The following is a 15,202-nucleotide window of genomic DNA, read 5'->3' as shown; positions in this document are numbered from 1 at the left end:
AGTAGAAACGAACTATTCGATCTTCGTCGGACCGAGTTGGGAAAAAAAGTAACAACAAAAAGTAAAATGGACGACTTATTATCCCCGCGTGCCGGATTTCAAAACTCTGACTTTGTTTTTTACTTGAAACCTCATTATTTATATCGTTAACAATAAAAATAATCCTTTGTGACATCTTTAACAGAAAGAGTAAGAGAGACGACGGAGAGAGTGTGTGTGAGAGAGAAAGAGATAAATTTTATGATTTTAAATAATGATAATTTTATTCTATAAACTGGTTTTTCAATGAAAAGGAATTCGATATCGTCAAATAACGAGTTTCTCCTATTTGCTAAAGAAATGCATTAGTAACGTTTTATCGATATTACGAAACTGCTTCACCGAGGATCACGATTGGGAATAGACTCGTATCGATAATCGATGAACTTTGGTAAATAAATTTTATCTATATTTGAATCGTCGTTCTCCTACCCGATGTTCTTCTATTCCCATTCAATGCGACCACATGAATTTCATTAATTTTCATCGACGACGAGGGGACCCGATGCTTTTCACGTGTTTGCACTTCATTATTTGCGTCATTGCTTGCTCGTTGTACAGCAGATATGTACTACTTTCATTGCTGTAATACTAGATTCTATAAACTTCATTTGACAAAGAATTTTCGATATGTAATTTGATTTGAATTTTAGCCGTTAGTCGAATTATTAGCTTCCGCAACGATTGAAGATCCAATTTTCGAGAAATAATTTATTAATTAATTGGACCTTTGATGAGAGATAAATGAACATTTTATTATTTATATATATAATTTTAATATATATATATATATATTTTATATTATATGTTTTATGTATATATTATTCCTAAAATGTGTGCAAATTATTGCACAATATTTCTCATTATTTTAATTCGCCATTTGCGACTTCTCATTTGTACGAAGTTTAGTTTTCGACAGTTGTTGCGACAAAATCTAAGTAAGTATTGCGGGAAAATTAATGCGGAGATGGAAACGAGGGTGATTGTCTCTAATTTAATTCAACTATTTGAGAAAATGTATATTGCGAACAACGGGTTAATTTTTTATCCTACTAATAATTAAAATTAGTTAAATTTGTTCAATTATACTTATTTTTCTATGATCAAAAATGCTTTTTATTTATTTTTATTCAAGCATTAAAAAAAATTATTGACACTTTCGGAAAATGCACTTGTTAGTATTTAACATAGAACGCTAGAAAAATTTAGATTCAACAAGGGTGCCAAGAATCGAAAAAGTTTGGAAATTTTACTGTATCATATAATTTTTATAATTTATTTAATAATTCGATGCCTTGATATTGATGAATAATTAATGAAGATTATTTCGAAAAATAACAGATGCATAATTATTTTATATAATAATAATAATAATAGTAATAGTTGAAGATTTTTGTTGGTTATTCAAATATTTGTGTCTTTGAATTTGTTTTTTTTTTCGAAATTGGATCAAAGTATTTCGTGGAAAAGTATACTTACGAATGTGGTGAACATGTAGTGGTATCTGTAGTCATTCATTTGTAGCTGCAATATCTGCAACAAAAAAGAAAAACCAAAAATAAAATGAAAAAAACGATCAGATTTCGTAAGCGATCGAATTGCTATCGACGTGTGCATGTACTCGCGTTGCATTCGAATGACTATGACTATACACGTTACTGGCTTTAGTTGAGTTATCAGATGAAAGCTTTTATCTTTAGAAATGTAAGAACATTTTATTTCTTTTTGGGGGATTTGGAAAAGACGAAAAATACATGCTGACTAAAAAAGAAAAGAGAGAGAGAGAGAGAGAGAGAGAGAGAGAGAGAGAGATTATAAGAGATAAAAAAGAAAGAAAGAAAATATTGGAAAGAACAAAGGTAATATGGGAGAGTATGGGTAAGCATCGATAAAAATGGAACAATTTTTCAAAGCACGTCGATAGATTTTTTTTCAACTGTGCAACAATTCGAATAACTATGACAAGAGAGAGAGAGAGAGAGAAAATCATTCGAGCGTACACATATACATGCGTACAATGACGCGTCGATGGTTCGTTGGATTATGCAAAATCTTTTGCGTTTTATCGTACGCAATCTGGCGATTGGAGAAAGAGTTGAAAATTTGGGGAAAATCCCTGTTCCCCTTTTTTCCCCTTCCTATCAACCGTTTTTGTTCTTTTTTACCTATGCATTATTGTATAGTATACATAAATGTATATATATATATATATATATACACACATACGTATAATACGAGACACGAAACACGTTGTCACGAAGTTGGCCCAATTCGCATGAATTGTTTTCGACGTTTGTTTCGTTACCACTGACAATTCGCATGATTTAATTTTACGAGCTGGTTGCTTTCACAACCAACGAACGGCACTTCGTCGAATGAACGCTCGAAATGGACGGTAGGGTATTTGTCATTTACCCCCCACCCTTTCCTTTCTTTTTCTCTTTTTATTTCTTTTTACAAACCTTTTGTACCAAATACGAACGTAAGCACTCCCGATGTTAACAATTTTTCCTCGTGCATATCAAATATTTATAAAATATCAAAGAACCGAAGAAATCCGTGCTGATTTTTAGATTCTTTACTTATATTTTTTGTCGATTAAAAAGGGTATCATTGATTTTTATTGGTATAATCCAGTGTATTATATAATATATAATATTTTGTTTTTATTCATTTTTTGTGTTAGTTATATCAAAAAATATATATTTATAATACTGTTTTTCTCTTTATCGATGACAATCGTTTATCGAGGTAACTCGATATCGGTATAAGATAAAATACGCGTATCCTATGTTGAAGAACAAACAGATAGACAGATTACCTGACAGCCATGAAAACGCGAATTCTCGTTCGAATTTTGCTATACCTTATTTTTCACAGGCGTATGAGTAGGTTCGAAAATTTCAACTTTTCACAATTTTAACCCATCCTTATTCTTATAAAGTTATTGCTTTATATTCCGAAATAATATTATTTATAAAGAAATTTTTTCACGTTTTCTTTGAATTCTTTTCTATCTTTCTTATACACATTAGAGAATAAAATATATTATTATTATTATTATTATTATTTTATTTTAATTCTCTTGTGACAATTTTATACGTATACACGATATAAATGCATGATAATATTTAATATCGAAATAATTATTATTGAAAGTATTATTATATTCATCGAATTTTTTTCTTCGAATTAATTTAACAAAAATTTGCTTATGTTATGTTATAATTGAAAAGAAATAAAGTCACATCCTTTTCATAGTCCTTTCTCTTTTTCCTACGATCTTATCTAAACTTTTATATTGTCGTTATATCGATTGAACTTTGTTCCTGAACGTGCCAAGGACACGCTTCGACGAACCTTCCTTCAGAATAGTTCGATTTTCTGAAGAATCGATCGGTAGATCAACAGAGCCAAGTCTCGAATGCTTTTCTCTCTCGAAATATCGTTCTACCAACGTTTGCAATTTCCTTCCAACGGACAGAGAAAAATTATTACTATCTACGAGCTCTATATCGTTAGAAAAACAAAAAGTCAAGACAGAAAGTTGATTTCTCGCGAATATATAAGAATATATGAAAAATTTATTCACAAAAGTTTTTTCAATTATACATATATATTTATTACGAATTGTTTTTCCTCAAAACTTATTTTTCTACCTTATTCGAGACATTTCATTTTCTTTTTTTTTATGGTTATCGTGAATTCTAGAGAAAAAAAAAATAATCAAATGTTTAACGCGCGTTTTTTAAAATACATAGTTACATATGAAAACTTTTAAAAATCATACTTTAATACTTTAATTTATGTGATCGAAAAAGTCAAGATACTTACGGCACGAAAAAATTGTTGCATGTGCGCTGGATCGGTGTCGACGATTAATTTGAAAATTTCCTTGTGTCTGACCTCTTGTAAAACTTGTCTGTAAGATCCAGGACCTGCTTGACGTATATACATTTCTGTTCTCGTTGATGGCGGTGATTTGACAAGATCCTGTAGTTTGAATAAACCTAACAACCAAAGCAGGCACGAAACGTAATTAAATCGAATTTATCATTCGAAAAAAAATCTAAAGAGAGATAATTAATTCAATAAATTATCACAATCGTATAAAATATTTGTAATCTTAAAATTACGAGTAAATTATTAATTATTTTATAAATTGTCTGACTCTTATATAAGTTTTACGATTTATACCACGTAGAAAAATAATAAAAGACTATAATAAAGTTCTTTCTTTTAGTTCATCTCCGTTTTTGGATTATAGTATGTGTACACGCGTGCACGTGTGTGTGTTTGTGTGTATACATCGAGAAAAACAGGATTTCGAAAAGAGAGAAGTCTTCCTTCGAGCGGGAAAAGTTAAAAACGTTTGGTCGTGTTATGCGCTTTAATGCGCTTCTGTCGTTCATGGTATGTCCGCAGGGAGAAGGAACAAAAGGTGAAGAAGGAAAGAAGGATAATTCAATTTGTTAGAAAACAATGGAGGCTTTGGTACCATACCATACGAAAAGAACTCGACGAAGTGGCAATCTGTAGTCTCTTTATAACAGCTTCCACCTTGTTCGAAAAAATTTGTTAGAACGGTGGTGGTGGTGACAAGGGTGACCGAGGGGTTAAGGAAAAATAGTTTGTCGTCGGTCCCTTCATCTAATTCGATCTAGTATACTTTTCGATCGTCACAGTTCCCTTTTCAACACGATAATCTTGTTTTACTTCTATGTACTGTCTTCAACTTTTCCCGTTTATCTTTTAAACGAGAAGTACTTCATATATATATATCTATATATAATATTACATCTATAAATGAAAAAGAAAATAAAAGAAGAAGAAGAAGAAGAAGAAGAAGACGGAAATGTCGATAAAATCAGGTTCCTTGAAAAAGAAAAAAAGAAAGAAATAAAAAATATTCCTTGTTTGTAAATTTTCATTTTATTTCGAAGTCACTAAATTAGAGTGACATTTTAAAAGAAAGTAAAATAGAAATAATATTAGAAAATGGAATGAGAGAAGAGGTAAAAAAGATATATTGCAGAAAGAAATACACGGTGAATATTATTCCCTCCTGTTGTTCTTGTTAAGAAAACGTTCAATTGAAAAATAACAAACTTCGTTTCTGTAGGATGCATCATCCTCCCTCCAATTACAACGTACTGCGCTTGCGCATATCTATTAAATAGCATTTTTTTCTTTTCTTTTTTTCTTTTTAAAAAGAGACTCAAAAGAGAAGAGAAAGGGAGGAGAGGGAAGCGCTAAGAAAAAGAAGTAAACGCTCAAGGGTATGAAGAAAGTCTACTTTATGGAGTAACCTACAAACCTGTCCCCCAATCCCACCCCCATCTTCACCGCCACTATCACGAACGAATGGCTAGGGGTTGGTTTGTAGTTTGAAAATTTATGACACGATACCGAAAGTACCTATCCTCTACGTTAGGACCAGAAAGAATTTAAGAAGGGATACCACTTCTTTCCCATTACCTTTTCTTATTTTCTTTGAACAGTAATAATAAAGTTAATAACTAAACTCACTTACTCGTGTAACTATCGATCTCGATGAATTATCTAAAACATTAGGAACTTTCGCGATTCTTATTTATTCGTATTTTTTCGATATAAAAGATTATCGAAAATAATCAGTCAAATTGTTATAATGTCGGAATTTCTTTTGCTCGTTACTTCGACGAAGATTCAACATTTTCTTTCGCGAATTTTTATCATTAATCATTGGTACTCGATACGTAGTAATACGTAATGTATTAGCGTTTACTTTTATTTATTTATTTCTTTTTATTTTTTCTTTTTTCGATTAATAATAAAAAAATAAGTTGAAGTTGAAAAGTATAATATATAAAAATTTTCATTTAACCTTAGCCAAATATCATTTACTTTATATACTTGAGACACCATCATCTTGTTATTAGGATATTACTCTTTCGTAATGTCGCAACTTTTACGAGTAAAAGTCGAAAGGCCGGTGATAATCCGCCGTGAATTCGACCGGCTGCGATTTCGAGTGGTAGAAATTTTAACGCTGGAAATTCGTGGCATCCGAAATACGTTGGATAGACGAAAACTATTTTCTCCTCTTCAAGTTTTAACGAACTCTAAAACGGGACGTTACTCCACTGATGAATATTTGGATGGGAACGTATGCGAGTATATTCTCCTTGAAAATGTTACACCATTGAAATACCCGGAAATATACCTAGATATGCAGATAAATATGTAGATAAGCATGTGGGTGAGCATCTGCATACGTATTTTAAGGTGTAATACGTATCTGAGAAAATTTAACGTATATATACAGATAGATAGATATTACGAGAAAGAATTATCGTAGATTTGTTCGAGAAAATAATTATAATAAATGTAATTAATATATAATAAGGATAACGGTTATGTGAAAATTGAACTAACTTCAAAATATCTTTATCTCGATAATGTACTTATTAGTTTTTATCATTCTCGTTGAATAAAGTTTTACAAATTGTACCTAGTTACAAAACTTACCATTGTTTTTTTTTTGTCTTTTTTTTTTCTCGATGTGTTACGTTTCTACTTAAGAAAATATCTCGTTTTGAAACTTAACTCGTTAGATTTTTCGTTGTATTTGGATTAAATATACGAAAACTCGTTTTGAAATAATGAGATTCTTAAAAAAACTTTGCCATTTACGTTCACGAACATATCGAACCAATTAAAACGAAGTGGATGATGGTATACATGACGAGAGAATGATATTACGATAAAATGAACGTAACAGCAATAATTATATTGAATATCGATAAATTCCAAACGAACGAACGTTTCCGTATACACGTACGAATATTCGAAACTTTTATTTTCGTTCTTGCATTCGTTTTTATCGAAGCGTAACAACAAATTTAAAGATTTTTAAGCTCGCTCGAAGAAATTCTTCGAGTTCTATTTGAAGTTCATTGTTAAAGGAAGAAAAAGAAGCTAAGGAAGTAGAAGCCTTTTTGAATCTTTCCAGGTGAACGATTTTTCTTTTTCTCATATTCTTTTAAGGTTAAGAAAGAGAGGAAAAAATAAAATAAAAGAAAATAAAAGAACAGAAAACATTTTTATGTTCTACATTGATTTCGATCTTGTTGACTTTTCTTTCTTTCAAGGGGAACACTCTCGTTTCATGAACCGAGTTTGAATCGTATTTAAAGATCACCATTAAAAACGGAATATAAAGGGGGACAAATGTTGGGAGTCGCGTTATGAGGTTTACAGAGTCGCACGTAAACATAGTTATATCCGCATGGGTATGACAGCTCGACATTTTCTACGTTCCATTCGCGTTACCAAGGGCTACCTAGTACTGTACACCACTTATACCAACTGATTCCAACGTTTTGTTTTCATGGAAAATTCATCCCCGTAACGACCAACAAATATTCGACGAAAAAAATCTACATACGATTTATAATTTTCGTCCTACGATTTTTCAACGAAAAAAACTTTTCGATTCAATTTAAACAAAATCTTGCAAATGATCGTTAATTAATTAATTGTTAATGTAGTTATAAATTATGAATAAATTGTTCGAATATCTGTGTACACATATATATACATAATATAAAGTTACGTTATCCTATTACGAGACATGAATAGTAATTAACTATATTTTTCGTTCGAATGTGAACTCGTTGAAAAGGCACTGCACTCACCGTAATCCTCTTCGTAAATGATAGCTACTCTAGTCCAATTCAGAAAGGACATGAGGTCCTTAAAGGCTTTGTTGAGGTGGTCCTGAGCCGGGTAGAGATTTATGCTAAATTCCTTGAACGTTGGCTCAAAGTCGACCCTTGCTTCGAGATGAGGTACGTCTAAAGCTTCGCATATACTTTGGATATGAGCTCCTAAAAGAGGATCCGAAGGTCCAAAAATACCTTGAACGGACCTCGATAACTGCTTACACGCTGAAACATCAAGATCCTTTTCTTACTTTTCGAAATACTTTCATTGAAACATTATCTAATAATATTTTTAATCATTTTTAAGCGTTTCATTTTTTGTATTCTGAGAAATAGACGAATTTGAAAAATGAATCTCACTGAAAAATTCATTTCATATAATAATTAATAATTATCAAACATATACTTTTTTTTATCGATGATACAAATTTTCAATTCGTCGACAATAACCCATTCTGGTATAGAAATGTTATTCGAAATGAAATTGAATCGATAAGGAATCGGAAAGAAACATTTTTTTCTTTTTTTCAAACGTTGAAGAAAAATTCGTAATATTGATGGATGACGTTCGTTCTTCAAAATAATTGATAAGTATTATGCAAAACTTTAGCGATCGTTTCTATTTGGTACTCGATTCAGTCTATTTATATAGGCAAGCTACTTTGACGATCATCAATAGCAATTAATAATCAATATTCTTGTCCCAACAGTATATTAATATATATGAGTTTCAAAGGGAAAATTGAAGACAGTTAATAAATTTTGATGAACAAATTTATTTGATCTTGTTGAACGTTTCGTCCCTTACTGGGGACTTCCTCAGCAACTCGATCACCTAGTTCACGCGTCAATACATACGCAACCCTGTACCGAACCGGACTGAACTGATGGGATACGGATGGACATGATTTACGACTCTTACGTGTACATATCACCAATGAAAAGCAAGAAGAATGACCAGTGAAATTGATACGTTTTCGAAGGGTCCATTTCCTTATCCATTATCCTTTCAGTTACGAAACGCACAGATAACGTTTTTTTCACGATTTATCTTTATTCTTTATACTTTATTCTTTTATCGTTTTGATCAAGAAAATTATTCTTGGCACGCTATGTTATCGTTAACATTGGCGTCGGCATCAATATAGATAGGAATTGTTCCAATGGGGGGGGGGGGAAATGGACGAATTCGATTTTGAAAATACTCTTGTCGCGTTTAAGCACAGACACCGCACTGTTTTGCGGACAACGTACGAATTATTCATGACTGAATCCGAAATTTCTTTGTTTTGAATCGCAAGGATGGAATCGACGAATGTATTCCAACTAGATCAATGTGCCGCCACACGTTGATGTTATTACTAAACGACGATTTCGTTAACTGCTTGCTTCCTCTTGTATTTGACCATTCGTATTGTACGTGTGACTTTAATTTATTTCCGATCTTTACAATTATCGTGTTCCTTATTTTTTTTTTAAATTAAATGAGATGAAACTATTATTCGAAGATTAAAAGAAAAAGAGGATACGTGTTGCCTTCACGTGCGATAAAAGTGAAACTCGTATTATTGTGCGGAAAATAATTAATTTATTCATATATGCAGTGTGAAAGTGTTTCTTAAAATTTTTCCTTTGATAATTATTGGTGTAGTGTGTTTAGGATTGAAATAGTTATAAAACAAAAAAAATTACATTAGTATAACTTTAAATAGAATGTTATAATCTTAAATTGTAGTAATTAGGTGAATTATTGATTTTATACACATGCGCAACGTACGGAAAGTCATATAAACAACTTTTAATAAAAGAATTTTCATAGAAGAGAAAGTGCCAGTCTCAAGGTGGATTTCGAAGAGGACGGAGCTCCGAACATATATTTCGAACTTTTAAACAACAATAGACTTTTCTATCGATAATTTAACAATTTTTTTTAATACTCTAATACACTCTCTTTATATTTCAGATTGTTTAAACATATGTATACTAGTATAAGCATTATATACTTATTTTAACATAATTTAAATATTAAATATTTTCGATGTGATATTTTTTTCGATGAAAATTTCCCCCTCCGAAGTCACCACTGCACAGAAACGTTAAAAACAAATTTACTTTAATTTAAATAATATAGAATATTAATAGAATACAATATTAATGTATTCGATATACAGTAAGTGATTGTTAATTAATCGAAAGAAATGTATATTACATCAACTTATATTCTGTTCTTTTACTTATGTTAGACGTATCCCATACACACATACGTACACTCACACACGCTAAGAACTTTCCATAATCTCATTCAACTGTCGATCGTCTATAAATTTTATCTCTTCCTAAGGTATATCAATGTTCCATCTCTTTTTTTATGTCATTTTATATATAATTTTATCGTTACCATCGTCTTAAAAAGTTTCACTCTAAAAAAATAAAGGAAAAACAAATTTAATCTATTATATTTTATATCCTCATTGTCATAATTCATCATAACTACAAATTTTGTTTATCCAGTTCTATATTCCTTGATATTTTAAAATAATAAAACAATTAATCGACAAATAATCGAATTTTAGGTTAACGAGAAAATATTTGTAAAAAAAAGCGAATGTGTTGCTTTAAAAAATCGATCTTCCTGTTAAAAAATTTGTCTTTGATTCAGTATAACGTTGTGTTCAAAGGAAATACATAAGGGTCGGCACTTCGTTACGATATCACTCACAGCTTTAACGAACTGTCACATTCTAAAAAGAAAAGTCCTCTTTTTTTTTCTTTTTTACTCAACGTTCAAACAACAATTCTTCTTTGATATTTACTTTCCGGTTAATGTGTGACATGTCTTACAAGTAAAAATATTATTAAAAAAAACAATTCTTTGTTCTTTTCTTTTTTTTTGTAAATTAAAGCATGAAACATCTGTAGAGGAAAAGATACATAATATATTATTTCGTAAAAACAATTTTTGGTATGAAATGTTAATGTACCCATTGTTTTCAACGATTTCAATCAAGTTCTTTGATCAATAGTATGGAAATCGATGACGTCTAGGAAGCCATTTAGAGTCAGCGACGAATCTATCGACTACCCTTCGGCATTTGATTCCAAACAAGTCATCGACCGATGCTGATATCTACAACCTATTCGAGTTTTAAGCGCATTCTTTCGGAAAACCCGCTCGTGCTCATCCCGTAATTGAGTTTTTTTTTCTTTTTTTTTTTTTTTTCATATTTTTACCATACACAAAAGTACTCGACGTATAGTAAAGAAAAGAATAGAGACAACGCCATACGCGCGCGTTTCAATGTATAATTAAATCGAGATATGTACTTTTTTTTTATTTATAAAATACCTACTTCAATAATTATCCATTTAATATCATCGTCTAATACTTTAATCCTATATATTTTTATGTTATTTATTTTTATTTATTTATTTACTTCTCACAACGAAAACCTTATTGCACTTAAACTCTATTGCAGCTAATACTTTTTCTATTTCTCCGGATATAGCTTTGCCATAATTGCTTTCACAACTTTGCTCTTTCTCTCTCTCTCTCTCTTTCTGTCTCTCTCGTTTTCTCGAACCAATACTTGTATCGTATTTCAAGATGACTGTCTCGAACGGTTGATCGTGTTACGAAATTCATGAAGATTCGTATTAAATCGATATTTCTAACGTAAATTCAATTTTCTAGACGTTTCACGTTTTACTTCGATTCATTTTCTTCTTTTTTTCTTCTGTTTTTTTTTTTTTTTGCAGACTTTGCTTGGAGTCTTATAAACGAACTACCACCCCCGATGGTAAGCACTCGAAATATAAAGAAGATTCACTTCGTATAAATAACAATTTTCTACCAGACCTTCTATAGAAAAGGATTTGTATGATTCTAAGAAGAATTTTTACACAATAGACTAGTTGCAATATACCGTGTCCGGAGATTCACTCTACTTTTCTATTGAGTATAATATGTCTGTTGTATAAAGGTAAAATTATTTCTAAGGTAGATAAGGAATAAATGAATGAAATAAATGAAAGAAATAAAGTAAGGTAAAGTTAAAATGAAAAAGATATGGATGAATTAATATCTTGAAGGAAGAAAATTTACGAATATTATAATTACTATTTATTCTCATCGTTAAATAAATGTAAGTTTATTTAAAAATATTTAACAAGATGTTTCATCAAACGACCCTATATCAGCCGGACAATATGCGAAATAAAAATTTAGAAAAGTTTGGAAAAAATCAGATGTTGCCCTTGTTATATTTCACTTTAATTTCGTATAAAAGAAAAAAGAAAAAAGAAAAAAGATACTTTTTCGAAAAATTCACAAAAGTCCTACATGAATACAATATTACGTAAAAGACCAAAGCCTGAAGCAATTGCTTCTAAGAGGGTAGTAGTCAGTCTTAAAGGGGATGTTCGAGGATTTCAGCCAATCAGGGCTTTGCTCGAAAAGTTGTCGACCCTTGTGTCTAGTATGACACAAAACGAGTCAGCAATAAATATAATGTATTGATGAACACTTTTTTTATTCCAGTGAAATTATACCCTTTGTAAAATATTCGACTTTTTTGCCAACATTTTTTATAAGTCCAAATTCAAATAATTAATTTCACGTTAACGTAAATAATATTATACTCTTTAGGTAAATGAGAAAAAAAGAAAAGAAAAGAAAAGAAAGAAAATATATAAAGTACATACTTGAAATTGATTCAAGCATCGTCTGCAGATCGTTAATTCGTGTCTTATCGAAATATGTCGGCCTGAATTTCTGAAGTATTTAAAAAACATCTTACCATTTGACCATGAGTATGCGTATTGAACGTGCCATCTCAAAAGTAAGGAAAAGCTTTTTTTCTTCCGAGAAAATTTAATATATAAATATCATTAAACTCGCAACGATCATGCTTACGATGCATTCTCGTTTAAAAAAAATTCTTCCTTCTCGTTAATGACTATTTGGATATAAAAATGTTTTAAAATAAATAGGAAACGATTGCAATGTTGAATTCAAATGCACGAAGTAATGTAAATTATACATATATACATATGTATATAATATTATATAATAATATATAGTCTTTGTAAATTATATTTTTGTTTTAATTTTTATAATTATTCGAAAATTATATATTTATGTTCTAATTTCTATTCCGATATTTTTCATTAGTCGGATAAATCTCAAAGCGTCGTAATTAAACTACTAATTACGTGGTATGAAATATCTATTTAAATCCTTATAAATGATTTCGATATGTTAATGCAAGGCATAGATTATTCTCTTTACGTCGATATAAATTGAAACACGCGTGTTTCTGATGTTACACGCGGGATATAGATATATTTTTAAATTTCTTTCGTTTCTTTTTTTTTTTTTATTATTTTTTCTTTTTAATATTTACCTTTTTTTGACGTCCGAAAAGAATCATCCTTAGGCACATATTGAATATCGTAGACCAGCGTTGTATTTGGCAAAAGTGTCTTATCCTTATTGATCTTATAAATTGCGTATTTAAAAGCTAGTTCCGAGGGACTATCCTTTTGATCCTCCGTGAAGATAGCACCTGTAACAGGTTCGAAATAACTATGTTATATTGTTCGAATTTTTCATTAAATAAATTAAATTATACAAAAATAAAATAGAATTCAAATTTATTTTAATTAAAAAAATGTAATTAAAATTAAAGTATAAAAAAATCCAAAACATTATACTGTCAGGATGTCACAGTTGACGTAACATATTGCTTGATTGATATACGTTATATATACTTATATATATACGTTAGATATACTTTTGATAGGTATATGTAGTGCATACATATACTTACATATATATATTCCTATATTACCATCCTACTTTACTTTCAATTAATGATTTTACCATGGCACAAGAAGTTAGAGAAGTAGTTTTAATTAAATTCGAATAATTACCGTAGTTGGTGTCATGCTTATCCTTTAAGAAATTGCACTGCTCAAAGAGTTACTATCTGTCGGAGAAGGAATAGTCAAACATTTTCAAAGATTATTTTTTGATAAAAAAGATTTTTAAATTCGATCAATATTTTGTCTGTAATGTTTAATTTTTTCTTTCGCTTTAAGCTTAAATGTCGACGTTATATATTTATTAAAATAAATAATATTCTCTTGCTTATTGATATCATATAATTTATTAAAGTTCGTTGAAAAACACATTACATTTTCTATCTCGTTGATATTTTTAACACGAAGAGAGAGAGAGAGAGAGAGAGAGAGAGCGAAGTCATTATGGAAAATGAATTTTTCCGATGAAAGATAAAACCATTCGCAGGTTATTATAATCGTACCTTTTAACCAATTGTAATAGAGTTCCATTCGATAATAGTTATATGAAATAAAATTTTGAACTCGAGGTGAAATTAAATTGATACAACGATAACCGAAATTATTTGATGTTCTTGATTAGTAGTTTGGTTAAGTTTCTTCGAAGGAAAAACGAAACTTCATCTTCTTCGGTGGTAAAACTTTCTCAAGAGTTAATTCACCGAAAGAACGAATCAATCTTCCGTTCTTCCATGGTATCATTTTCCCTTTGAGCAGTAATTAAATGAAATTAATTAATCAAGTTTCTAAGACATCAATTTATTGGTCTTATATTTTTTTTCTTTTATTTTTATTTTTGTTTTGTTTTAAAACTCTAGATATTATAATGATTTTTTCATCTTCTTGTTCGAAATAATAAAGAAGACGATGAAAGAAAATTTATAATATCGATTGCATATCTATAACAGATGGATGTTATATTAGATGGAATGACACGCCTGTTAGTGACATTAAACATGCGTACATCTGTCGTATAATTATACAATAAATCGCCTTTACATTGCTACTATGTATATCTAATTATAATAGCCGTATGTGAGCGGCTGTAAATCAAACTGGCTAAGCATTTCTCAAAACGATGTACATTACTGGTATATATGATATATATATATCTGTATATCTTCGTATATAACAAATCCCGTTAATTATCATCTTTTTAAAATCATTAACGAGTGATTAAGAATCCATAAATACATATATACAATGAAATAATAATAATATTTTCTAAAAGAAATAGATAAAGGTATTTTTCACGATTATTATCAAATGAAAGCTCACAATTGGTACGTTGTCGGTACTTTAAACGTTGAATCGAGCGAAAAACGTAATCGTTAAATCGTTTCCCTAAGGATTGAAGCTTGGGAATCTGTGTTTCTCACGTTCCCTCTTCTCTTGTCTTTTCTTTTTCATATTCAATGCACGATAGGAGGAATATGCTTCGTCCCACGTATTGGCACTTACCTTCCAACTCGCATTTTAACATTCGAACAGGAATATTCGCCTTTCTAGTTTATCGAGAATTCAGCTTAACCTCGGACGCGACTAAAAATATTATTTTATTGCTATCATTTATACGATTTTTCTTTAAATATTATAAT

The 15,202-nt window shown here is 30.1% G+C and overlaps 1 protein-coding gene across 10 annotated transcripts in view; it reads right to left on the bottom strand.

Moving 5' to 3' along the window:
• The window catches only part of LOC106783793 (glutamate receptor ionotropic, kainate 2), a 90,212-nt gene that overhangs the window by 28,836 nt on the left and 46,174 nt on the right, over window positions 1–15,202 (bottom strand). For all 10 annotated transcript variants that reach the window (XM_014742651.1, XM_014742647.1, XM_014742652.1 and 7 more), the window contains 4 exons: window positions 13,148–13,309; window positions 7,719–7,970; window positions 3,874–4,049; window positions 1,519–1,572 (listed from right to left, as the gene is read on the bottom strand). In XM_014742651.1, the coding sequence (XP_014598137.1) occupies window positions 1,519–1,572; window positions 3,874–4,049; window positions 7,719–7,970; window positions 13,148–13,309 (644 nt within the window). The remainder of the gene's footprint in view (window positions 1–1,518; window positions 1,573–3,873; window positions 4,050–7,718; window positions 7,971–13,147; window positions 13,310–15,202) is intronic.

Source organism: Polistes canadensis, unplaced genomic scaffold, assembly GCF_001313835.1.
Source record: "Polistes canadensis isolate GaletaPanama2010 unplaced genomic scaffold, ASM131383v1 scaffold_25, whole genome shotgun sequence".
Lineage (NCBI taxonomy): Eukaryota > Metazoa > Arthropoda > Insecta > Hymenoptera > Vespidae > Polistes > Polistes canadensis.
This window is presented reverse-complemented; position numbering and strand designations above follow the sequence as displayed.